Consider the following 27498-nt stretch of genomic DNA (forward strand, 5'->3'; position numbering starts at 1 on the left):
TTACCCAAGTTAGTCAGTAAACTATCGTAATGTTTGTATATAATAAAGCTGCTTGAACAGAACCTATGTAGAATCTTCTATTGTATCCTGAGTAGGAGAGCAACAACCAAGTTTCCAGAGTGATAAGGAGGACATTTTATGTTGCTCATCTCATAAGGGCATTGCCTCCAGAAAAAAAAAAAAGAGGTTATAACTCCCCCTTGTACACTTCCCTCATCAGGCCAATAATGGAGTACAATGCTTACTTTGGCCTGTTCCTTTCCAAACACCTGCAGCAACTGGAGAGACCAAAGGTCCCCTTACAAAGAAAATTCGGGGTCTTCAAGATCTGTCTTAAAATTGTCACTTTACTCTGTTGTACAAACTGCTCAGAGGTGGCCTATCCCTAGCTTCAATGGAAATGCTACACATTTGCAAGTCAAATGGCACACGGGTCACTCGCTCAAATGACCATAACCTGGTATGTGACATCAATAGAACTTGCTGGAGGGACAGATTTTGCTCATAGACGTTGCCCCACCTTTGGAACAAGCTTCCACTTCATGTTAAAGCCCCTCGTTGGCCAGATTTAAGCACAATTTGGACAAATGAATGGGTAACCGGAAATGCACCCCAGGGGTTCCACCTGTGGCCCTCTTGGACAGGGACAATATGTGCCGATTTTAGTGTTTGAACTAGACACCCTTGGGAACACAGGTTGAACTTAGCTAAGCTTGTAAGGGTCCTGGGACCGCTAGCCTATTAACCTCCTATGATCCTATGAAATAGGATGAAACACAACCCGTCAGGGCCACTAGAGTTACTATTTAACCACAGCCTCTAGATAGGCTTTGTGTCATGTGAATGTAGAACTACAAAGGTGGGCCATTCATGGACCCAGGTGTGACACTGCTGCACAGCTATCTGGAATTTTGTAAATTCTATGTCATTTGTGAATATTGATATGATTTATACAGAACTATTATGTTATGTACTGAGCTTCAAGAATGCCACAGCATACCCTGCAGAAACATAGATTAACATGCAGAACTTAAGAATATTTGAGGTTAAGTTACTTGATAGCTGGGCCATGAACAAAACAGATTATCTCTCAGTTTCAGTTCAATAGCAGAAACAATGTTTAGAGCTAGAAGTTTTTCTATTGTCTTGAAAAAAAAGTAATTAAGTTTAAAATGTAAAGTATTTTATTGCTTTATGACTTGCTAGCAGCTGCACAGTTCTGAGAGATATGCATTTCTCACACACACATGTTAAATTATGTTACGTTTCTGTTCAGCCTGGGAACTGAAGTCAGGTGACAGAGTGATGTCACCCATGCTAACCCAGCAGTAAAATGTGATATTAATTTAAGAATACAGAGAGACACCGTGCATTTTGTCTTTGACCTGGAAACCTCCAATCATCAACATCTGCACTTGCCTTGCTAATAGTAAGTAACCAGGGTACAGTAATTTCTTTTAAATATAGATAGGAATATATTAAAGCTTAGTGTAGAGGTTTTCTATATTTGAGACTGTCCTGCAATGTTGTTTTAAAATATTTTCTGTGATTTTGAACTCTGACGTAACTGTGTTGGATTTACTGACCATCATCTTGTTCTTTTATTATTTATTAAATATATTTAAACCTATCTGTGGCTGATATTTGTGAGACATATTTAAGCACTTAGAGTACTTGCATATGTATTTGGTGACACTGTACAGGCCACTCCTAGACAGCCTTACGAGACTTGGTCAAAACTACCATTTGGATTACACAGTAGGACTGGACACCCTTTGTAAGGAAAGTACCTTACAGTCTGGGCAAAAGTGGGCATAGCTAGTAAACCTGTGCTAGCCTTTCCCAGGTGTGTGTTTGAATATAAATAAAATCTCAAAGTGTGTGAGTGTATGTCAGCTACCTGGACAGGGACACGAAGCACTGGTTGAACAGAGGATGCTGGAGGTCTTGGATTGGCCCCTCAGCTGAGAACTTAACCCTATAGCTGTGCCAGTGGGGAGTCTTATTAGGGATATGGAGAAAGAGGGAGAAACTAGCCCCACACGGACTATGACCACTGTGTACTCTTACGGGAAATTGCACTTTACTGTGTGTGCATGTCCCCTAGCTGTTGCCAGTGGTGAGGATTGAGGGTCCTTGATTACTGGGCCAGTGCAGGGGCGTCACACCAGGTAACTAAAGACCCACAGTCTGACTAGTCTCGCATGCAAAACCATGTACAATGGAAATTGTTAATGGTATAGCAAACCTTCAGATACTGAATCCAACCTAGTTTGGTTTCATCACAGGTAGATCATGTCTACTCATCCTGGTGGACTTTGAGAATTGCCTATCCTGACCTGGCTAAGGGAATATCATTCAATACCCGACTAGGGCACTGTAGACAAAGTCATGGAATTTGGTATAACCCCCCATGTCTTCTGCTGGATGGCTCTCAGACTGGACCCAAGAAGTTAAAATAGAACAGTCCACCTCCACAAAGAGCCGTCACTAGTGGAGACCCTTAGGGCTCTATAATGGGTACGCTCCTTTTTATCATCCACTTCTCTGAAGTCACGGGTGACATCAAGGGCCTCTGACTAAGCTGATGACTGTAAACTAGGTGCAGTCACACAATCCTGCCCAAGAAAGTAATATCCTCCAAGACAGGCTGATTCAGATAAATAACAGGTGCCATGGGCCCTGTCAAACGCGATGCCACAAAATACATAACTGCATCCTTTAGGAAGTTTGCTACCACTGGATACTACCTCACTGATAACATATCCCTAAGAGTAAACCCAATACTCTCATTTGGGGACACATGTAGACAGTAACCTGGCCTTCAACTATCATGTGGGTACAGTAGTAAGGAAATCATTCTATGCTGTGCAACTGACAAGTAGCATCTAAAAGTCCAAGAAAGTAATCATTCCATTGAATTCAGCACTCAGACTAGAGTACAACACCCCCTTCAATATGTATCTGCAATAAATGGATTGCTTACAGACGCGCCTCACAAAAAAGATAGAAAGTAAACATGTACTGTACAGATCAACTCAAAGCCCTAACCCTGTACTCTGCCTCCTACACACTGTTGAGAGGTGATATGTACCATCCTTGGATCCCACTCTGATGGACTTTCTGCATCATAAGTACTAGATCTAGGGACTAAACCTTGCTAACAAATACGATAGAGGGGATCTACTTCAGTATACTGAAATACCATAACCAAAATTCAAGACTATATGAAAACTACACATCTACGAATTTTAACAAAGCCTAAAGTTTGAAACAAATCAAGTAATGAGCATGCTCAGAAGTAATCTGAGAATTTGAATGGACATTGTGCTAAATTCATAAAGCCATCTTCATTAGTGCAATATATGCAAGAAAAAAAATGTTCATTTTTACTGATAGTGAATAGTGATTGCTGTACAGTGAGGATCGTGAACCTAAGCCTTTTCCCCACGGTAGTGCTATCTTGAAGTTGGTATATATAATTTGTAGGGGATGTGGGGGGTGCAGCCACCCACAAGGGGGTACGGGGGGGGGCTTGCCCCATGCAAAAACATCGGAAAAGTTTTTTTTTTTTTGTTTAAGTGATATGTATTAATACACGGATTTGTTTCCCTGTTTCATGAGATGTCCATTCCAATCCTCTGGTGACTTCCAGACATACACATCAGTTGATTCACTGTTTCAAACTTTCGGCTTTGTTAACATTCGTAGATGTGAATTTGCAATGTTTTTGTTTCGTCTTCATGGGTTTCAGTTATGGAAATTCAATCTACCGAAGTACATTCAATGGATGAATAGATATGAGTCTCAAACTATACGCTTTCTTCAAGAGACTTCTCATCCATGTGAAGCAGTTCTTCCTTAACCTAATGGACAGAGGGCAACCTATAAATGCTTGTCCACCCAAGCCACATATTACATACATCCCTAAAAATAATCTTAAGGCTACTAAACTTGTCAAGTCACATTCAGGATGCATGACTAGGTTTAAAAAGGCCACTGTGTTAACCTGGTATACATATCTGAACCTATGCAATATATAGACAGCTGAACATCCCCTGTTTTGTTCATAGGTAGGTACTAGGCTATCGGCCCAAGGGCCTACGTAAGCCTAGCCAACAAGGTTCCCTGGCTTACGCCACCCAAGAAAGTTATTTTCCTGTGCCACTGTCGAGCAGAGACAGTGAAGTGATCCCCGGGGGGTATTTCCTATTTCCCATCCACTCATCAAGATTTTTCTTGAAGAGTGCTAATGAAGAACTTTGCTTGACATAGATGGGTAGCCTGTTCCAGAGTATGGGAAGTCTCTGGGATAGGAATTTATCCCTCCAGCATGTCCTGTTTATTGTGGTGACAAGGTTTAGGTCCCTAGAGCGTATAGCTCGGAGGGACTGGGATTTCTTTAGGTGTAGCATGTCCAACAGCTCTGGGTTTGACACAGCTTTATATGTTAGGCAGAGAACACCTCGGAGTAGGCGATATGCTACGGAGTAAAGCTGGAGTTTTTTTGAGACGGTCAGTGTAGGGCATTTCTTTGAGTCCTCTTTGTGAGGTACTTCTGTGGCCTTTCCAGCTGCTGCAGATGTCTTGTGAGGTACATTCCAAAAGGGGCGTTGCACTCTATAATGGGTCTAATAAGTGTCGAGTAGAGGGGAACTATAAGCTCTTTTTTTCCTGGATGAGAACCCTTTTATGATGAGGTGTGCCACGTAGAAGGACTTCCTGACTACTGTGGCGATGTGACTATCAAAGGAGAGAACTGTCCACCTGGGTCCTAAGGTCTCTTATCACACATTCGGTGTTAAGTAGATTGCTGCCTATGTGGTAGTTCATGGGTACCGAGTTTTTACCAAAGGGGATGACACTGCACATTTTGGCATTGAGCTTGAGGCCATGGCGAACACCAGGCATCGGTCTCAGAGAGGCCCTTCTGTAGGATGTTCACATCATTTGGGGACTTGACTATGGCTCCTAGTTTGCAGTCATCTGTGAACTTCGTTAGTCAGAGGCCTTCTGTGTTAGCCTGTACTTCAGAGAAGTAGATACCAAACAGGAGCGGTCCCAGGACAGAACCCTGTGGTACTCCACTTGTCACTGGTTTGAGGTCAGATTTGGAGTCTGCAACTTTTACAGTGTGGGTTTCGTCAGTGAGCCAGTTGGCAACAAATCTTGTGACGTAGGGATTTATGCCTAGTTTGAGTTTAGCTATAATTCCAGAATGGGGGATGGTGTCGAAAGCCTTGGCGAGGTCAACATAGGCTGTGTGAACCACCTTACCCTCATCTACGGCTTTGGAGACCGCCTCAAAAAAGTTGATCAGGTTCAGAAGGCATGACCTACCTTTCACAAATCCGAACTGGGTAGGATCCAGAGTTTGGAGGTTACCAATGTCTTTGTTTATGAGTTCCATGATGATACGTTCCATGGCCTTGCAGACCAGGCTCGTCAGGCTAATAGGTCTATAGTTCCCGGGATCAGTGGTGGCTCCCCCTTTGTGGAGTGGGATAACTGTTGCTGTGCACCATTCAGTGGGCACAAAGCCTGATGCGAGGCTATTATTGAACATGGTGCTTAAGTGAGGAGCGAGTTCATTCTGAAGTTCATGTAAAACGCAGACTGGGATGTTGTCCGGTCCCATAGATGCTGTGTTTTTGGCTTTAGAGAGTGCAGCTTTCACCTGTGTAGTTGTGATTACAGGGACTCTGCATTCTTCCTGTATAGATATGGGCCCTTTAGGGGGTGAGGGGGGGGGGTACAGTTAGCAATGAACCTGCCAGGATGTTGGCAATATCAATTGATTCTGTAATTTTCATGCCTTTGTGCTGTAACTCAGAGCAGATCTGGGTGTTGCAATTGAGATTCTTGACATAGCTATAGAATGCTTTGTGGTTGTCCTTGGAATTCGTGGCAATTTTATTTTTGTAGCTAGCTTTGGAGGATCTTATAAGGGATCTTAGCTTCTTACTGAGGCTGACCAGGGAGTTCCTCCACTCATGGGATTTTACTCTCTTTTGCAACAGTTTCTTCCTTCTGTTGTACAGTTTGTTTATAGCAGAGGACCACCAGATTGGCTTCCTTTTTTGAAGGATAGCGTCTTGGTTCTGTTTGGGATAGCACGATCCATGCACTCACGCAAGTGCTTATACAGTGCATTTGTGTAGGATTCAGCAGTTGTAACTGTATTATCCATCTGCATGGGTTTCATGAAGTTCACTACGTCTGTCTTAAGAAGCATGAAGTTGACTTTGGAGAAATTTTTTACTGTGGTTTCCTTAATGGGGGGTGGGGGTGGGATGTGAATATCAAGAGTGATTAGCTTATGGTCGGATCAGACCAACGAGGAGTTGACTTCAGGTGTGGAACACCGGTCACTCATGTTGGTAATGACTAGGTCTAGGATATTGTTGCCCCTGGTGGGGGTGTGGATAAGTTGATCTAGGGCATTGGAGTTTATGAATTCCAGAAATCGCTGCACTAAGGAGTTGGTACACGAGTAGTTTTCCCAGTTAATGGTGGGGTAGTTGAAGTCGCCCATTATTAGAGTGCTTGGTTGAACCCTAATATTTTCCAGTAAATCAAGAAAAGAGGAGTGGGGATCCTGGGGCATGGTGGGGGATCTGTAGCAAGCTACAATTTGGATTGCAGTTTTGCCAAGAGTTAGTTGCACTTGGATAACCTCGGATGCATTATGCTGAGCAACTAGCCTGGAGGTGTGGATAGCCTTATTGAATATGGACACACCCCCACCTTTGGTGTTTCGGTCCAGGTCACATGGCCGAAAAGTGTGGTATGAGTTATAGCCTGGTAGTGCAGGGGTGCTCTCTGGAGCCTTGATCCAGGTATCAGTCACTGCACAGATATTTATGTTCTCCATTTTAAGGAGTGCCTCGAGTGAGTGCATTTTGAAATTTAGACTTCTAGCACTGAGTAGCATTACCCTCAGTTTTTGCTTGCTTGTTACTGTTATGGTGGTGAATTTGTTACTTGAACCCTGCCTAAAAAAGGCACTATATGGGGCAGCAAGAGCCTTAGCCAGTATCCGGAATCCCAGGGGTGACAGGTGCAGGCCACCTCTGGCAAAGCATCGTGGTCTGTCGACCATGTCATCCCAGGCAGACACATACTGGATCCCCTTAGAATGACACCAGAAGCTTAGCCAATTGTTGAAGTCAATCATTTTGTCCTTGTACTGCAGTATCATTCTGGGCGATGGCAGAATGCTACTCAGGGCTAGGGTCATACGTGCCTGGGCTACAAGATCGGAGAGAGCTCTTTCATGTCTCTTTTCATGTAGTCCAGGGAGGTACGTCTCAGGTCATTCACACCAACATGGACAATGATAGAGTCATATCTGTACTTGTTGTGGAGTGACCTGAGTGCGTGGGTTATGTGGCGGATCCTGGCACCAGACAGGCAGCTGACAGTAACCTTCTCCTTGTTTAGCCTGGTGAGTGGGACATCAGTGCGCCTGACTATAGAGTCACCTATGACTAGTGTGTTGGGTATGTTGTTTTGCCTTATTGGCTGTGTTTGAGTGGCACATTGAGTCTGTGGGCTATGTGTCATTTGGGTTGTGTTGGGGGATGGAGGTTGCTTGTGTTTCTGTTTTGGAGGTCTGTTGCTTAGGCAGATTACTATTGAGAGCCTCTGCGAATGTTTTTGAGTTTCTATGTGTGGATTTTGTAAGAGAAGATCCAGATTGTGGGGAAGTTGTGGCAATTGTCCTTGGCCAATTCCATAAGAGAGAAGAAGTATTGCTTATGCTAAATGGGATTCACCACAATGTGGGGGGATTTGATGTACCAGAGAAGGGCTAGTCAAGGAAAATATAAGCTAGGGTACTAAACACCACCTGTGCCCAATATCAATACTTTTAGGTACTACAGACAGGTTGGACAACTGTCTTCAAAGTTTCCCCCCTAAATCCAAAGGGGAAAATGTGGAAAGTAACAGAAGACTTCAGTCTGTTTTTATGGAGACTGAATATTGTGAACCAGATTAAGAGCAGGCAGTGTACTATACATCTCCTCCAAAAGCTGACACTAGTGGTAGGAAAGTCAGAGTGAAAAAATATACTAACAATATAGTGTGAGAAATACCTAATGTAGTGGGAACCCCCTAAATCTTACCTAAAAAAGATCTTATTCATTCTGGCAGTCATCTACAAAAAAAAAAAGAAAGAAAAACAAAAAAAAAACCCCTGCCAATGTGAATTTGGGGAACAGATTTTCTCTGCATCAGATCAGACGGAAAGCCATAGGGTTCAAAAAGTCACCATCAAGGTCATATACATCAGGAACAAATTTAGCAGGCATAGTCTATGACCAACTGGAAGAGAAATCCGAGTCCCTGCATAAGTACTCTTCCCCCAGACACACCCAGAAGCATCCCCTAGAAACTCCATGTCTCAGTGAAGAGGGTTCTCCTATATCCAGACTTGGACATAGCAGAGGAGGACATGACTGACCCTAGTTCATGGCAGCTAGAACTACAATGCAGGAAACCCACGAGTGGTCTAAGGTACAACAAACATCCTCTACAAGTACAAACTGAGAAATGGGACTTTTGCCTGTGGATCTTGTTAACAGTGTAGGTATACGAGTAATACTAATAAGGTGCACTTTCCCCATTTAAATCAGGTTATTGAGATCAAAGGCCACTACAACCGTTTTATCAAAAACATTGTATATTTAAATATTTGTAGCACTTGCCATTATTTTTATACTGACAAAAGTATGAGGTGTCTCAAAACTAGGGTTAGGGAACATTTAAAAGCTATTAAGGACAGAAATACGTTAAATGCTTTGAGTAAATATAGTTTAGTATGTGAAGGTTTTAGAAAGTACTATTTCTTAGTTTTGGAACATATTAACGAGTTTCCATTTACCAATGGATGTAATAAGTTATTAGAAACTAGTGATTCAAAATGGCAAATTTTATTAAGGGCTGACCAAAAAACAGGATTAAATGAACATATTAATATTAAAAGTTTGTTAAAATATAGGATTTTAGGAAAACAATACAATGTGGTTATTGACTTAGCTAAGTTCTGGTATATGGCAAATATTAGTTTTTGTACAGTACTATTAGTTTTTTTAACTGAAGAACAAATCAATGATGCTGTTAATTATTGTATTTAAGTTTAATTGAATTTGTTATACTTTTGGAAGGTCTATTAAGTCTAAGGTATTTTATACACAGTGAGTTTTGGTGTAAAGCTTTTCTGATGAAACTCCTGTTGAATAAATTGGAACTAAAGTGGGTGTCGTGGTTAATTTTGTAGTTCCTTAGATCCCAAGCAGTGCCTCCAAGAAGTTGCATATATTATATATACATATTATATATGTATACACCACACACATTGACCAACAAATATACAAATACATTTTTGTAAGAAAGTGTTCCCCAACAAGGGCTTATCTGTCAGAGAAAAAAAGCTGAAGTGCTGGCTTCTGCTCTCGTGGAGTGTTTAAATTACTTTATGAGGCAACAAGAAAGTACTGAAACTTTCTACTGACTGTTCATTTTCCCTCTTCAGGTCTGGCTAATCAGCAGTCAGACAATCAGAAGAAAGCTCCAGAGCTTCTGGAAAATTGGTCGGTTGCTGTGTATTGGGCAAGACACAGCCCATAACCTACTGCATTCAGTGGCAATGATGAACATCTGCAACAGTAATACTTCAGACACCAACTAATGAACAAGGAACAAAATCAGAGTTGTAAGCAAATAGAATCTGCTGACAGCTTTTTATTCTGAGTTTGAATGTTCTAACAACAGAATAACATTTTCTATTTTAAACAAACACAAGACCACAAAAAATAAATAAGATAAAATTCAGCTCCATTTACATAACCTCCCTAAGGCTGACTCCCATTCTGCCCAAATGTTTCAAGAAAGTTCAAAGTTCAGTTTGCATTCCTCAGTTTTAGTGACCAGCTTTGAACAACATGATCTGCAGTTCAAATGTGAAAGGGAACTATGTAATATGAACTGCTGAAAATTTAACATGTTAAAAGCAAGGAAGAAACCTCCGATTACTGAACATCCATTATTTTTCTTCTGCCACAAATATAACTTCTTAACATATGCAGGTCAGTCTTTCCGTACTGCCCATATGTACTTTAGTGTAGCTCTTTCCCTTGCTCAATAATGTAGGATTTGTCTGCAGTGCTTTAATAAACTTAATCCAGTCAGATTACACCCATGTCTGCCCCCTCAAGGCACAATAAAGTTTCCAAGTTTGCAACATTTTAATAGTCAGAAATGCATCGGGAAGCCAGAACTGCTAACACAACCTTGCTCCATATCCAAATGTGTTTTTGATGCCACTGAAATAATACCGCTGCCAGCCTTCTCTAGTTCGCTCTTCGTCACTGACTGGCACACCTTTACATTCAACATGAAGCTCTGTTTCTCCCATTGTGTCAATAAAATTCAATGTGATTGTTGCAAAATGCCCTGTAAGGAAAGAAAAATCTAAGTTACTTCCATGTACTTAAGGTATCGGAAAATATTTCAGAAGTTTGATCTTTGGAGCAGTTGAATGTGCTGATCAGAGTATTGCACTCTGCTACATACACATGCAACTCTATCTGCAGCACTTGAAGGTTACCATAGTGAATTTTTTGCTCATGAGAACAACTCAAACAACTTACTGTAACTACAGAATGTCCAAGTCTCCAGCAGTATGTACCATAGTAACCGCTTTCTAAATAAGCTACATTGTGACTGGACATGTTTTGGTACACTGAAAGTAGCCCACAAACTTTAAAGCATACATTAACACACTCAAACTAAAGAACAGCTAGGATGGAATTCTCAGCAGAAATGGCTTACAATAAAATCAAAGTCTAGCAGGCTTCATGCCCTGCTCTTATAGCACAGGAAGCCCATGCAAAGCATTCTGGGAGCTTTTACTTTCATTTTCTCAAAAGTGAGCAGCTTAGGACAGGTAAAAAGGAATAAAAAGGTGAGTTAAGGTTTTCCCCACAGGAGTGCTGTTTAGGAGTCTCTGGGGGCAGGTCTTGCTAAATAAAAAGCTATGTACTCACCATAATGTTCCATTTATGTTGTCCATTTTCATTCTTCCTCAACCTATAGGTTTGGATCAAATACTTCGGGGATCAGACTCTGCCGTTAAAATAGCTTGTGGTAACAAAACAAACTCTCAAAACTTCTTCCTTACCCATAAAGCACCCTTCCTACGTCCCTCAGACATTGTTTGAGAAAAGTAAAAAAATATCAGAAGGATCCAGAAAGACCATCTGGAGCTCAGTACAAGGCAAGTGCCCTGAGACTACTTGCTCATCTAGGAGTTCAAAGGTAGGGGGCTGGTGGGTGGGCAGTTGAGGAAGAATGAAAACAGACCAACACAGAACGTCATGGTGAGTATGTAACTTATCTGATGTCAATTTTCATTCCATCTACAACCTATGGGACAGAGATCTCAGCTATCTTAGATCCTGGGTGGACTCGAGGATGTTCCTTAGCACCAAAGAACCAAATGGTGGTCTACCCCTGGAGACCAGATCAAATTTGTAATGTGTAACAAAGGTATGAGGGGGTAGCCCAATTGCTGCTGCGTAAATGTCATCCATAGAGGTTTCTAGACTGGAAAACTGATGAAGTTGTCATTGGTCTAGTAGAATGGGCTTGTTAACGATTTTGGCAAGGCCATACCAAAGTGATCATAAACGGAAGTAATACAACTGGTAATCTACCTGGACAGGTTACTTTGGTGACTGGTTTACCCAATTTAACATCTGATAAGGGAACATTTGGTCAGATTTCCTGATACCTTTGGTTCTATGAAGGTAAAAATGCAATTGTCTGTGAACATCTAATAAATGTAACAAGTAATCCCCTTTATTTTCTAAAATTTTGAAAAAAATAAAATTGGTAAACTGATGGACTGATTGATTTGTCTCTAATACCACCTTTGGTAAAAATGATGGAATAGTACAGAGAGGATATACTGTCTTTGTGAAAAATCAAATATCGTGCATTGAAAGATAAGGCTTGAATTTCTGAAATTCTTCTTGCAGAAGTTATGGATACCAAGAAGATAGTCTTCCAAGAAAGGAATTTGAGGTTGCATTTCACTGAGAGTTCAAAAAGGGGGGTGTATAATAGCTTGCAGCACCAAATTTAGGTCCCAAAGGGAGTAGGTTCTTTATAAGATGGCTTTAAAAGGAGAGTTACTCTCAAAAATGCTTTGCAGAGTTTATGTGAAGGTACTGAAGAACCCTGGAAATCATTGTGAAGATTGGATATTTCTGCCAAAAGTACTTTGGTAGTCGAAGATTACCCTTCTTTGAAAGGCTAAGCTAAAAAAATTTAAGAATATTATGAATCAGAGCAGAGAAGGGATCAATGTTATTTTTTAATGCCCAGTGAATGGAACTTTTCCATTTACTGGAGTATAGCTTTTCTTGCAGATAGCTGGGTTTGGGTAGCCAGTAGTTTGAAGTAATTTGTCAAATAAACCTGCTTTTCTGGAGTGAGGAATGCCATCCGGGAAGCTGTGCTCAAGCTTACTCCCAAGAATGCAATCTTTTGGCTGGGTACCAGATGTGATTTCTTTTCGTTGATGGTATACCACAGAGAAGTTGTCTCTCTTTACAAACATCAGGTGCTGAAGTAGCAATTCCTGACTGTCCACCTGAATCAGGCAATCGTCCAAGTATGGGTAAATTTGAATATTTCTCTACCTGCAGTATGCAATGGCTAGAGCCAGGCACTTTGTGAATACCGTGGGCACAGTAGATAAGCCAAAAGGAAGTGCAGAGAAAGTACAGTTTTGTACCTACCATAAATGTAGATGTCCGATAGATATGCAACTGCAGTCCTTACATATGGGTTGTCTGCCTCAGGCAGCCCTCGGTCGGCCGGATTCCAAAGTTTGGGTCCGACGTCGGCTGATGTCACCTCCTCCATGATGTCAGAGCGGCAGGGGTATAAAAGTATCAGCCGACGCCATCTTCCTCAGTGTTTCTTGCCCCAGATGCCAGGTGCCCTCCAAGGAAGGCTAAAATTAGAACTGGATGAAAACATTTCCAGACATACACAATAGCAATAAACAGATACACCATAACAGATATCCCCAGCTAAATATAAAAGGAGGAAAGTGGACCCAATGTACAGAGGGGAAGGAGGGTGGGAAAACCTGACTGCAGTTGCATATCTATCGGACATCTACATTTATGGTAGGTACAAAACTGTACTATGTCCTTCAAGAATGCAACTGCAATCCTTACATATGGGTTGAATACCATAGCCAAGCTGGGGGTGGTAGGCTCTAAGATAAGGATGGTGTAGCTAAAATGCCCTGCAGGACTGCCGAAGCAAAGCCTGCTCGGGATCTGGAGTATAAAGGGAGGTTGTAGTGCTTGGAGAATGTATGCACGGAGCTCCATGTAGCAGCTTCTAGAAATAGAAGTTATGTCCTTACCATAACGTTCCATGTGGAGTGTTCATCTCGCCTTTGTTCTTACACATGGGTTCGGAGCCGATCCTCGGCTCCATGCCGGCCTCTTGCAAGCTCTGCATCGAGAAGAAGCTCGAGACAATCTAATACCCACAATCCCCCTCTGCCTTTACCTCAGATCTAGTTTGCAAGCAAACCAATCTACAGAATAGCACACTCATGCTCACATCACATATGTACAGAAAGAATCTACACATAACTATATATATATAAGCCAGACAGACATATATAAAAATATATATATATGTCAACTATGTACACAATATTGTAACAGTAGCAGAATGCTCCTGGCCAGGCATCAAAGAACGTTCTTCCTAAGGGTGGGACTGTAAGAACAAAGGCGAGATGAACACTCCACATGGAACGTTATGGTAAGGACATAACTTCTATATGTGATAGTGTTCAATCTCGCCGTTTGTTCTTACACATGGGTAGCGTCCCTAGCTCCTTGTTCCTGAGGAACTCACGGGAGGACGTTCTTGAGCACAGTGGAACCAAAGGTTGCCCTGTCCCTAGAAACCTTGTCTACCTTATAATGAGAAATGAATGTATGTGGTTTAGACCAAGTAGCAGCTGCACAAATAGCGTCCAGTGGTAGGCGGGCTGCATGAGCCAAAGATGTAGACACTGACCTTGTGGAATGTCCTTTGGGTTTGTGTAACAGGGTTTGATTTGAAGAATCGTAGACATAGATTATACAATCCGTTAACCATTTAGAAAGAGTTCTTTTGGTAACTGCAAGTCCTTTCCTGCTATCAGCAAAAGCCACAAAGAGTTGATCTGTTTTTCTGTGATCCTTTGTTCTATCCAAATAAAATCTTAGCTGTCTGTGAACATCTAATTTGTGTAACATATACTCCATTTTGTTGGAGTGGTTTTTGAAGAAAGTGGGTAATTCAATGGACTGATTAATATTGTTAATAGAACACACTTTAGGGAGGAAGGATGAATTGGTTCGAAGAGAAACTCTGTCAGAGTGAAAGATCAAATACGGGTGCTTGATGGAAAGAGCCTGAAGTTCAGATACTCGCCTAGCGGAAGTAATGGCTACCAGAAAGAGAGTTTTCCAGGATAAAAATTTTAGTGAGCAAGAAGAGGCAGGTTCAAAAGGGGGCAACATTAATTTAGATAGCAACAAATTTAGACTCCAAGGTGACGTAGGAGATCTGACCGGTGGTCTAATATGAAAAACCCCTTTTAAAAAGGCTTTACAAAGTCTGTGAGCCATAACAGGAGCTCCACATTCTTCCACATGGAAATTTGAAATGGCAGCCAATTGAACTCTTAGTGTAGCAGGAGAAGCACCCTGATGGAATAAGTCTGTTAAGAACTCTAAGATCTTATTCAAAGGAGCTATAAAAGGATCCACATGGTGTGTATTCGCCCAGAATACAAATCGCTTCCATTTGCTAGCATATGTCTTAGTAGTGGAAGCTTTATGCGAAGCCACCAAAATATCCTGAACTGCTGGTGACAAAAGATCAGACCTGGCTAAGTTGGGAATTGGAGCAGCCAAGCTGCTAGATGGAGGGACAGAAGCGCGGGATGGGGAACCCCTGACGAGTGAGTCAATAGGTCTGGCTCTGGGTCTAGAATCCAGGGTCCCCGAATGCAGTGTATCTTCAGGAAGGGAAACCAAATTTGACGAGGCCAGAATGGGGCAATGAGGATTATCGTCCTGTGTAGGTTCTTGGCTTTCTGGAGAAACTTTGATATCAGAGGAAATGGGGGAAATGCGTACAGGAGTCCCGGGGGCCAATCGTGAACCAGTGCGTCCCTGGGGACTTCCCCTGGAGGGGGTAATAGGGCAAAGTAGCTCCTGCATTTGGCGTTCATTGCAGACGCAAACAGATTGCAGGAAGGCTGGCCCCACGTGCGAAAAATCCTTTTCGCTACTGACTGTTTTAGGGACCACTCGTGCGGTAACAGAATTGCTCTGCTGAGCCTGTCGGCTATGACGTTGGATGACCCCGGGATGTGCGTTGCTATTAGAAAGCGACCCGTGGACTCCGCCCACTGCCAAATTCTCATGGTCTCTCTGCATAGCTGATAGGACTTGGTTCCCCCTTGCTTGTTTATGTACCAGACTACCGACATGTTGTCCGTCTGAACTGCAATAGTCCCTAGAGGAAGAAGGGGAGCAAAGTGTTGCAACGCTAGAAACACTGCCCTCAACTCTAGAACATTGATGTGCAGATTGTACTCCAAATTGGTCCATTCGCCTTGGACTGTCTGTCCCTGAAAGATGCCCCCCCACCCTATCAGGGAAGCGTCCGTGGTCACTGTAACTGTGGGCGTAGCACAAACGGTCTCCCTTGGGAAAGGTTGAGCGTTTGAAGCCACCAGTTTAGATCTGCTTTGCATGTCTTTGTTATAAGAATCTCGTGTGTTAGAGGTAGTTGTTGAAAGGACCATTGTGCAAACAGCAGCCATTGTAGGACTCTCATGTGCAGCCTTCCCAGGGGAATTGCAATCAGGGAGGCTGACATGAGGCCCAACACCTTTAGTACTAGTTTTGCAGGAGATTTCCTTGACAAGAGTAGAAGACGAATATGAGTCTGAAGTGATAATATCCTTTCTGGGGGAAGCCTCAGAATCAACTGACGTGTGTTTAACTCTGCTCCTATGAACAAGATGTTTTGTGATGGCTGAAGTAAGGATTTTCCGAAGTTTACGGAGATCCCTAGGTGAACACACAGTTGGAGAACAAAGTCTCTGGCCTGCAGTAGTTGACACCTGGTGGTGGCCGAAAGGAGCCAGTCGTCCAGATACGGAAACACCTGGAATCCCTGGCGTCTCAAGTGAGACGCTACCACCGCCATGCATTTGGTGAAGACTCTGGGGGCTGAGGTCAGACCAAAGGGCAGGGCTCGAAATTGAAAGTGACTGGCTCCCAGCCGGAAGCGCAAATGATCTCTGGATGCCCTGGCCATTTTGATGTGGTAGTATGCATCCTCTAGATCTATTGAGCACATCCACTCGTCCTTCTGTAAGAATGGAAGGATCGATTGAAGCGTGACCATTCGGAACTTTTCTTTCTTGACGAAAGTATTGAGGTAGCTTAGGTCTAGAATGGGCCTCCAGTCCCCTGTTTTCTTTGGAACTAAAAGAACCTTGAGTAAGTCCCGAATCCTTGCTGGTCCGCTGGGACTGGCTGGATGACTCTTTTTCTAGCAGCTTTGAAATTTCTAAAGCTGCTGGCTCTCGCAGATGGGGCGGTACATCTGGGAGTCTTTTCTTTGGGATGGGATGAGATAGGAAGGGTATGTTGTAACCTCTGGTAACCACGCTTTTTACCCACTTGTCTGTAGTTATATTTTGCCAGGCCTGAGGGTATAAAGCTAAGCGACCCCCGACTGCCTCCAGAGCAGGACAGTCGGGCCTCCTCTCAGGAGTGCTGGAAAGGTTTACCAGGGAGTGTTTCCCTGTCACCTTGATGTTGCGGACCCCCTCTGCCGCCAGGGCGGCATCTTCCACCTCTGCCCCCTCCTCTGCCTCTAGAGGGGGCATCACCCTGTGTGCCTGAGAAAGACCCTTGGGGTTTTCGAAACCACATTTTTCCACCGCGTTGCCCTTTGGGGTACGGTCTGGTTGGGGTGGAAAAACGGACTCCGACAGCAGACAGAGTCTTTCCCTCTTGTTCACACCGGGTAAGGGTCTCCTTACTTTGGGGCCAAAGAGAGTGGCACCGCCAAATGGGGCGTTTGTAAAGGAAGACTTGAAGGCTTCCGCAAAGGAGCATAGGCGCATCCAGGATTGTCTACGAAGAGCAATCACTGAAGCTGCTGCCCTACTCGAACCTTCGGCTGCGTAGGAAATCAGCCTCATGGACGAGTTAACAATCGATGTTAGGGTATTAAGTTGCGCCGTCACTTTCTCTGAGACAGCTGCATCTGTAGCACCCTGGAGGGTATCTCCCAACTCTTTGACTAGATCCCTCTGTAGACGTGTAAAGTGGGTCAAATAGTTCAGGGACCGCATGGAAAAAGCCGCTGAACTAAAAATGCGCTTCCCGTATCTATCCATCGTCCTAGAGTCTTTATTAGGAGGATGGATAGACGAAGAAGACTCCGACATCTCCTTTTTCGTGGCTGCTGCCACCACCATAGCGTCTACTGGAACTCCTTTTGTAAGGTAAGACTTATCCTGAGGTGCTGTGATGTACTTGTTAGGTTTCCTTGGAACAGGTTCCAATGTGTCAGGAGCCTCCCACGCCCTTCGAGCAATTAGTTCCATTAGTTCGTCGAAGGGCGGAGTGACCCAGGAGGAGGAAGGGCGAGCACCAAATGCCTTCAGCAGAACTGACTCATCCTCAGAAGGGGGAAGGGACTGCCAGTCACCTCTCTGCTTCAGGATCTCCAATATGTCCGAAAAAGAGACATCTTCTGAAGGTGACTTAGGGGACCCTCTGACTCATCTAAGTCAGTGTCAGATGTCAAGGATTCCTGTGGAGAATCCAAGTGTCTCCTCTTACACAATCTCTTCCTAGGGACTTCCTCGTGGGGAGCATCCGAAGAAGCCTCGGAAGAAGAGGGGGCACCCTCCAGGGGTGGCTGAGACACTGGTGCCCGACGCTTGGATGTGGCCGTGGGTGCAGATGAAGACAAAGGCCCTTTATGGGGAGGAGAAACTGCTTCCACTGATGTGGTTGTCTGGGTAGACAACACCTTCCTCATCAGGTCGAACGCTCCCGGGTCCCGCATCGAAGAGTCCCCCGGTTCCGAAGAAATGGGAAGAATCCCCGACACAGGCACCGAAGGCCTCGGAAGAAGAGGGGGCACCCTCCAGGGGTGGCTGAGACACTGGTGCCCGACGCTTGGATGTGGCCGTGGGTGCAGATGAAGACAAAGGCCCTTTATGGGGAGGAGAAACTGCTTCCACTGATGTGGTTGTCTGGGTAGACAACACCTTCCTCATCAGGTCGAACGCTCCCGGGTCCCGCATCGAAGAGTTCCCCGGTTCGAAGAAATGGGAAGAATCCCGACACAGGCACGAAGGCATCGACCCGAGGACGGAGCCGAATCGATCAGCGCCGAGGCCCGAGGGAGAGTCGGAACCGACACGCCGGTTCGACTCGGCCCCGAACCAAGAACAGACCGTCGGCTCCGAGACTCCAGTACCGGTCCGACGGAGTCGAGGTGAGGGAACAGACCGAGAAAAAGACGGTTCTGGACCCGAGGGCTCCACAATCAGTAGATCAGCCTCTTCCGGCTCCAAAGACTGAATCGGTCTCGGAGGAGGAATGGATGGAGATACAGGAAGGCCTTCAAGTTTCGACACCAACTGGGTGGAAACCGAAATAAGTTTAGAGAGGGCCGAATGCTCCAATAACTTCTGCACCACGCGATCCACATCGACATCCGAAAGTTTGGAGGAAGAACGTGTCGAAGGAACCGAAGACGGAGCCGACCTCAATATGGCCAAAGGAGGGAGCTCCATCACCGGTTCCAAGACTCGAGGCTCAGGAACCGATACCAGTTGAACACTCGGCCCCGAAGTCTGTGGAACCGGTGATCTAACCTTTGAAGAAGAGCTCGGAGCCGATGACTTAGGCTCCGACATCTTCGACTCCTTAGAGGACTTTGATGCCTGGTCAGAAGCATCCAGAGCCTCTTGGAAAGCCGGTTTCAATAGACCTCTGTCCATTAGTTTCCTGCGCCTATCTGTCATGACCCTCCCACTAAAAGAGTGACAGATGGAGCAATCCTCTTGTAAGTGGAGAGGGCCAAGGCAGTAGACGCAGGAACTATGGTTGTCAGTGACCGACATTTTCTGGCCACACTGACAACGCTTGAAACCAGACTTTACCTTCTCAGACATTATAGGGAAGAAAGACAAATCCAGTAAAAAACAGTGAAGTCCGATAAAGATAGTCAAAACCGATAAAATTGTCAAATCCGGTAAAAAAATTCTTCTCAACTAGGTAAGATATGAAGGGTGTAGGCCCCGATAACAATTTGACCGATAATTAAAGTTAACGGTACCAATAAATTAACGGAACCACAACACAATCACACAGTTAACACTGAAAAATATCAAACAGACTAGTATCCTAATAAAATATAACAATAAAAGTTATATCTTAGCTTAGAAACTCTCGAGCTAGCTCCCAACGATGCGTATGCAGCAGCGGCAAACTAGATCTGAGGTAAAGGCAGAGGGGGATTGTGGGTATTAGATTGTCTCGAGCTTCTTCTCGATGCAGAGCTTGCAAGAGGCCGGCACGGAGCCGAGGATCGGCTCCGAACCCATGTGTAAGAACAAACGGCGAGATTGAACACTATCACATTGTCCTTTGTAGCCACCCCTCTTAGGAAGGCTGTGGAGGTGGCTGTAGCTCTGGTGGAGTGTGGTCCGACATTGGCTGGCACACCCTTTCCATGGTAGGAATAACAAAATCTGATGCAATGTCCAATCCATTTTGAAATTTTTTTGTTTGGAAATTGCTTTTCCTTGTACCCCAGGAGCGTAAGCTGCAAATAGTTGGTCAGACTTTCTGTTGGCCTTTGTTCTGTCCAAGTAGTAGCGCAGTTGTCTGTGAATGTCACAAGTGTGCAGCAGCTTTTCCCCTTTATTTTGAGGATTGGGGAAGAAAGTAGGCAGATGAATTGCTTGATTTAGAGACACCCTGGAAATCACTTTTGGCATAAAAGAAGGATTGGTTCTTAAAGAAACCCTGTCCTGATAAAAAATGAGGAATGGAGGAACTGCCAGTGAGGGCCTGTATCTCCGAAACTCTCCTTGCTGAGGTTATTGCCAACAGGAAAACTGTTTTCCAGGAAAGAAATTGTAACTCTGCAGATACTGCTGGCTCAAAGGGAGGAAGAGTTAATTTTTCTAACACGAAATTGAGGTCCCATGCAGGCACTGGCTGTTTTCTGGGAGGCTTGATATTCTTTACCCCTCTTAGAAATTGCCTTAGCAAAGGATGTGAGAACACAGGAGGATTGGTGTTGTATCATGCTGAAATTGCTGAAGCATGTATATTTATGGAAGAATATGAAAGTCCATTATGCAGCATGTCTGCCAAGTATTCCAATATCTGTGGAATGTTCATCACCGATACATCCTGTCCCTTGTTGGTATTCCAGATGCTGAATCTCTTCCATTTGGCCGAATAAGCTTTTCTGGTGGAAAGTCTGCGTGCTTCCAATAATATCTGTTGAACTTCCTTGGAGCAAGAGGTATACGGAGACATCATGGGACCCTCCAAGCTGTCAGGCAGAGTTTGCAGGTTTGGATGAACCGTCCTGTAATTGTGCTGAGTCAGGAGTGGAGACCATAGAGGCAGGGTCCACGGTTTGGTGCAAGTTATGCTCCTTAGTAGTGGATACCAGTGCTGTCTTGGCCAATCTGGAGCTATTAAGATGCCCTTCGGTTGCTCTGCTTTGATCTTCAGTAACACCTTGGTCATCAATGGTAGAGGTGGGAATGCCTAGATTTTCAGAGAGTTCCAGATGAATGAGAGAGCATCTATTTTCCGGCTTGTGGATGATGTGACCTCGTGCAGAACCTTTTCAGATGATTGAGGTGGGAGGCAAAAAGGTCTACGTCCGGCCTCCCCCATGCAGAAGTTATTTGTGCAAAGATGTCTGGATGCAACATCCAGTCGTGTGGATCCAGGATGTTTCTGCTTAGACTGTCCGCTAGAACACTGTCCTTGCCCGGAACAAACTGGGATTGTAGCTGTATGTTCAATTTCAGGGATTTTTCCCAAAGTGTCATTGTTAGTCTGCAAAGGGGGTAAGAATGAGTACCTCCCTGCTTGTTTATGTACCACACAACGGTGGTGTTGTCTGTTCTTATTAGTAGGTGGCCTTGCTGAAGATGTTTTCCAAAAGCCTCGACTGCATGCATTACTGCTAACATCTCTTTTTGATTGATGTGCAGATGTACTTCCTGGGGAGTCCATTGCCCTTGAATACATCTGCCCTCCATGTGCGCCCCCCATCCATGGTCTGAGGCGTCTGTTGTAATGGTTTGGCTTGTTTGAGGCTTGTTGAAAGGCATACCTTTGTTTAGCTGGCTTGCTTGGGCCCACCACAAAAATTCCCTTTGTAGACATGGGATGAGTGGGGTAATTGCTTCTAAGTTGTTGCTGTGTTGAGACCATAAACTTTTTAGGTACCATTGTAGTTTTCTCATGTATAGTCTTTCCAGTGGAATCAGTAGAATGCAAGATGCCATGAAACCCAGGGCCTGCAGGACTTTCCTTGCAGTCATTTGGGTGAGCTTTGCTAGGCTTTTGAAGTAATGTGGTGGTAGTTCTTGCTTCTCTTCTGTGAGGTAAGCCATTTGAGATTCTGTGTCTAGTTTGGCTCCTAGAAAAGTTATTTGTTGGGATGGCAGTAGTTTTGATTTTTGTAAGTTGACTGTGTATCCCAAAGCCTGTAGTAAATGAATGACATAATTCAAGTTTTTTGTCAAGGCTTGCTTGCTGTCCGCTTGTATAAGGCAGTCGTCCAGGTAAGGGTATATTTGTATCCCTTGGAGTCTGCAATGTGCAATTACTGATGCCAGGCATTTCGTGAATACTCTGGGTGCAGTAGATAAGCCAAAAGGCAATGCTGAGAATTGATAATGCTCTGACCCTGCAAGAAATCTGAGGTATCTTCTGCAACTGTGTCTGATTGGGACATGCAGGTATGCCTCCTTGAGGTCCAGAGTAACCAGCCAAGACCCCTTGCCCAGCATGGGAAGGAGTTGCTGTAGCGTCAGCATTTTGAATTTTGGTACATTGAGAAAAGTGTTTAGAGCGGACAAGTCCAGTATAGGTCTCCATTGCTTTTCTTTTCTTGGAACAAGGAACAGTCTTGAGTAAAAACCCTGGCCTTGTTCCTGAGGAGGAACCTTTTCTATTGCTTTGATTTGTTTCAGCTTTGAAATTTGTTCGAATGCCTCTGCCCTTTGATTTTGTGGCAGGTTTGGCATGCCTTGTCTTGTTGGTAATGTATGGAAGTGGAACTTGTAGCCTTGGTCTATGTCCAGAATCCATTTGTCCTTTGTTAAAATGTACCAGTTTTTTGAAAATAAGGATAATTTTCCGCCTAAAGGTGCTTCTCTTTGAGCCTTGGTCGGCGGTGTCAAAGGCAAGTCATTGTGATTGTCCCTGTGGGGCAGGGGAAGTCCCTGCGCCACCTCTCTGATTAGTCGGTTGCCATTAGCGTCCCCGGTAGGAGCCTCTGTATTGCCCTCTTCCTCGGCCATGCCTGTTTTTTCCCCTTTGAAATTTGTCAGTGTCCGGAAAGGACCAATTCTTAGAAGGCCAATTCCTGCTGAACCTAGGAGGCTGAAACTGGAGGAAATCCTTGACTGTTTGCACTGATTTAGCCTTTTCCTCAATTGACTTCAACACAGCCTGAGCATTAGTACCAAATAGCTTGTGCTTTTCCAGAGGAGCATCTAGAAGCTTTGCTTTAACATGATCTGGTAATGGCTGTTCTTTTAACCATGCATGTCTACGTATGTCGCCCCTGTCATAGCTGCCCTACATGAAGCTTCCAATGCATCATATCCACACTGAAGAAAATGGTTGCTAACCTGCTGTGTGTTGTGAACCACATCCTGCAAGGCCTTCCTATCTAAAGGCTCAGGAGAGGCTAACTTTTTCTGCAAGTCATCCATCAAGAAATCCTGATACTGAAACATATGAAAAAGGCAATTGAGGGCTCTCATAGTCAGTGTGGTTGAGGTATAAACTTTTTTGCCTCACCTCTCCAGGGACCTAGCTTCCCTGTCTGAAAGCAAGGGATTCTTGGCCGTGGATGTAGTCACCCCCTTGGGCCCCTGGGAAATTGTTTCAAGATCAACAGCATGGGCCTTAAAGAAATGTTTGAGTTTCAGGAACCCTGTAGTATCTGTCCGGCTTGACAGGAGCAGGAGGGAGAGAATCAGGAGAAGCACTCGAATCTGAGTACACATCATCCAGAACATCAAGCACTGGAGGGATAGCTAAAGGCCTGTATTGTGGTAGCTTAAGGAAGGTACGAAACCGCTTTCTGGAATCTGAGTATTCCTGGCCTTGCCACTGAAAGTGTCCCCTCATGGAGTGAAGAACTTCCCCAAAAGAAATATCCTCAGGGGGGGAGGCAGAGGGGATAGAATCCTCCGCATCAGAATCCTCGTAGGCCTGGAAGGACTCTTCCTGGGTATCTGAGTGATCAGAGTCACCAGAGGCTTCATCTGAAGAAAGGGTGTCAGTATGCTCAACCCTGGGCCTTTTGTCAGAAGGTGGCTGAGATCCTCTTTCAGGATGGGCCTGAGAGCCTCTGATTAAAGAGATTAAATCTGCAGCTAAAGACATGATTTCATTATCAGTAGTGGGCTGAGGCAGAGCTTTAGGAGGGTGAGACTTGGCCTGGCTAGCAGACTTAGCACGTGTGTAGGCCTTGATAGACATAAACATAGGGGGCCTAGCTGCCCCACGTGCTGGAGTAACCTTGTCCACTGGTATGGTCTCCGGTAAATCTTGGGCTTCAGAATCTGGAGGAAAATCAACCATGGGCACCGGCGCAGGCTCCTGTGCCGGAGTAATCGGTAAAGCGGTGTCGTCGGTCCGGAGCGGTGGAGGAACCGCCTCAAAAGAGACCGATGCACTCGCGGTAATTTTTGGCGTGGAGTCGGTGGAAGTCGTGGGCCGAGGATGCCGGTCCCGGTCCTTCCGTTTTTTTGGAAATATGAGTTGTTGGTTGTTCCGACGGCATGGTATAGGATAATTTGTCGCCAAAATGTCTTCAGCAAACTCTGCCCGGCGCCTGAGTGTGCGCTTACTGAGAAGTGCACAGGCCGAGACGTGGTCTGGGCCAAGGCAGGGGAGGCAGTAAGAGTGGAAATCCTTATGAGGTATTTGTTTACCAGAAGACAAACAAATATTAACTTTTTCAGTTTTTTCTGACATCGGCTGAGGCAAGAAAAAAGATCCCCAACGGGGTACTTAGCTTTTTTGATGACTTCGGATACGAAAAACACAGGAGCTGACCGACTAGCACTTGCGAACTGCTTCTGCTTCGGGCACCGCGCGGCAAGAAAGACTGAGGAAGATGGCGTCGGCTGGTACTTTTATACCCCTGCCGCTCTGACGTCGGGGAGGAGGCGACATCAGCCGACGTCAGACCCAGACTTTGGAATCCGGCCGACTGAGGGCTGCCTGAGGCAGGACAACCCATATGTAAGGACTGCAGTTGCATTCTTGAAGGACATCTGGTAGTGCATAGAGCCTGCCCTGAAACGTAGCTATTTCCTGCAAGATTCCCTTACAGGGATGTGCAGATAAGCTTCTTTTAAGTCTAGGGTGACTGGCCAGGAGTCCTTGGCTAGCATAGGAAGCAGTTGCTGGAGTGTAAGCATTTTGAATTTTGGTACCACCAGGAAGATGTTGACAGTTGACAGATCCAGAATAGAGCGCCAAGAGTTCTCTTTTCTGGGCACCGGGAACAGTCTGGAGTAGAAACCCTGTCCTCTTTGCTCTGTTGGAACAGGTTGAAAAGCCCTGATACTGAAGAGAAAGTACTTGCTTTTGGGCCTCTGCCCATTGGTTTGGAGGAAGGTCTGGCAATCCGTTTGGGGTTGGCAGTGAGTGGAAGTAGAATCTGTATCCCTGGGATACAACGTTTAAGACCCAACGGTCTTGGGTAATATACTCCCAGTTTTTTTGCATGCAGGGTGAGGTTTCCTCCTAGGGGTGCAAGTACTTGGGTATGGCTGGGAAGGATGAGGGGGACAAGTCACTGTGAACTTTTTCCATAAGGGGATGTAAGTGGAGTAGCCAAGCAGCCAGTCGGAGCGACCGGAGGGACGGATGAGAGTGCCCCGACGGATTGGATAACAGATCTGGCACTGGGTCCAGAATCCAAGGGCCCTGTACCGTATACTTCTGAAGAAAGGGGAACCAAACCTGACGGGGCCAATGTGGGGCGACCAAAATCATGTGGCACCCGACATGAAGGGCCTTCTGAATCACCCTCGGGAGAAGGGGAATCGGGGGGAAGGCATAAAGCAGACTCGGGGGGCCAATTGTGGGCTAGAGCGTCCCTGGGAGACTGTCCCTGAGAGGGTGTCAGAGTGAAGAACTCTCTGCACTTCGCATTGCTGGGGCTGGTGAACAAGTCGCATCAAGGGAGGCCCCATTTGGCGAAGATCTGCGCAGCCACTCTGTTGAGGGACCACTCATGGGGCAACAGGAGAGTCCTGCTGAGCCTGTCTGCAATCACATTGGCTTTTCCTGGAATGTGCGTGGCTACTAGGAAACGTCGAGAGGCTATGGCCCAGTGCCATACTCTCATGGCCTCCCTGCAAAGGGGGTAGGACCTGGTTCCGCCCTGCTTGTTTATGTGCCAAACGACCGACATGTTGTCGGATAGAATCGCAATAGTACCTTGGGGGAGAGCATGATGAAGTGCTTGTAAAACCAGAAGCACCGCTCTCATTTCCAGGATATTGATGTGAAGGTGCGCTTCGCAATCCTGCCATGTGCCTTGGACAGACCTGTCCAGATAATGACCCCCCCCACCCTATCTGGGAGGCGTCCGTGGTCACTGTGACAACAGGGGGCTGAAGGGCGAAGGGACGCCCCCGGTTCCAGGTTGGACCGACATAGCCACCAACGGAGGTCCCGACGACAACTGTCCGTAATCAGAACCAGGTGGTTCAGGGGGAGTTCTTGGTATGACCATTGGACTACCCACATGTGCAACCTGGCTAATGGTACTAGGAGGATAGTTGCAGCCATTGAACCCAATAACTGAAGAATCTGTCTGGCAGGAACTCGAGAATTGGGTAACAAATTTTGGACCTGTGATTGTAGAATCTGAATTCTATCTGATGGCAAAAATGCCCGCATCCTTCTTGTGTCTAACTCTGCGCCTATAAAAGTGATATGCTGAGATGGCCGTAGCACACATTTTTTCCAATTGAAAGTGATTCCTAGCGAGAGACCCAAGGTTACTGTGGCCATCCACAGGAACCAGGAGGTTATATATTTGGAGAGTAGGAATAGGAGAATTCATTCTCATCATTTTTACAACTGCAATTCCACTGGCATAGTACACTTGGCCATATGTGTTTGTTGCAAAGCATTCTATGTCGGTAAGACAGAAAGGCAACTTAAGAGACGCATCTACGAGCATGTCTATGAAATACAGAAAAAGTGCACCACAAATGCACTATATAGACATGCGGTGGTATGTGAGTCTGCATCTTTCAAGTTTTTTGTATTGGAAGCAGTTATTAAATGTAAGAGGGGCGGCAATTGGGCAGCACGCCTTTCTCACAAGGAAACTTATTGGCAGATTTTGTTACAAGCCAATAAGTTTCCAGGTCTGAATGAATCTATTTCTATTATGCCCTATTTAAAACTAAGGGCTGAACATTTATAGGACTGAGATTTCTTTTGTAATATATTTTAATATTTGAAATATTATGTAATGAGAATTCTATTATATATGTTCTATATTAATTAAGTTGTGAGAATATAAACAAAGTTTTTATTAACTTAGATATAATTTTAAATTTAGTTTAATTTGTATGTAATGTTTGCATCGCGATATGAGAGTTTTTTAAAATAATTTTTTAGCTTTCCTACCTATTGATTGTGTTTTATACAAAACTTTGAAATATTTAATTGTATTATTTGTGATTCGTTACAAATATGGGTTTTGTTTTAAAGCAAAAAGCAGAATGTTGGGTGAAGTGTTATTACCTAAATAATACACATTTACATAATTTTATGTCTTCAATTGGTGCTTAAAAGGGTAATTTCAGTAGTGGATTCTTCCTCTAAGAACAAGTTATGTAGTAATTGTTTAATTATTGCATCGATTTATCAATAAAGTGATGTATAAAAGCAGGGACACAACTGAATGTTTTTATCTGAAGAAGTTGTACCATTGACGAAAACGTTTTATCTACTGTGTGGCGTTTATATAATAAATCAACTTGTGGAGTTCGTTGTCCGGAGGTGTTCTTTTGGCTGTCCTTATCGTGTGGTTGGCTCCTCTGGGTTGCTGTTCCTGACT

General features: G+C 44.6%; 1 protein-coding gene across 2 annotated transcripts in view; it reads right to left on the reverse strand.

The window, feature by feature from the left end:
- Nucleotides 1–9729: 9729 nt before the first annotated feature.
- Nucleotides 9730–27498, reverse strand: part of AHSA1 (activator of HSP90 ATPase activity 1) — a 926619-nt gene continuing 908850 nt past the window's right edge. For both annotated transcript variants that reach the window (XM_044074685.1, XM_044074684.1), the window contains one exon: nucleotides 9730–10458. In XM_044074685.1, the coding sequence (XP_043930620.1) occupies nucleotides 10286–10458 (173 nt within the window). In that variant the 3' untranslated portion in view covers nucleotides 9730–10285. The remainder of the gene's footprint in view (nucleotides 10459–27498) is intronic.

Source organism: Protopterus annectens, chromosome 6.part0 (assembly GCF_019279795.1).
Source record: "Protopterus annectens isolate FY-2018-M chromosome 6.part0, PAN1.0, whole genome shotgun sequence".
NCBI classification, from domain to species: Eukaryota; Metazoa; Chordata; order Ceratodontiformes; family Protopteridae; genus Protopterus; species Protopterus annectens.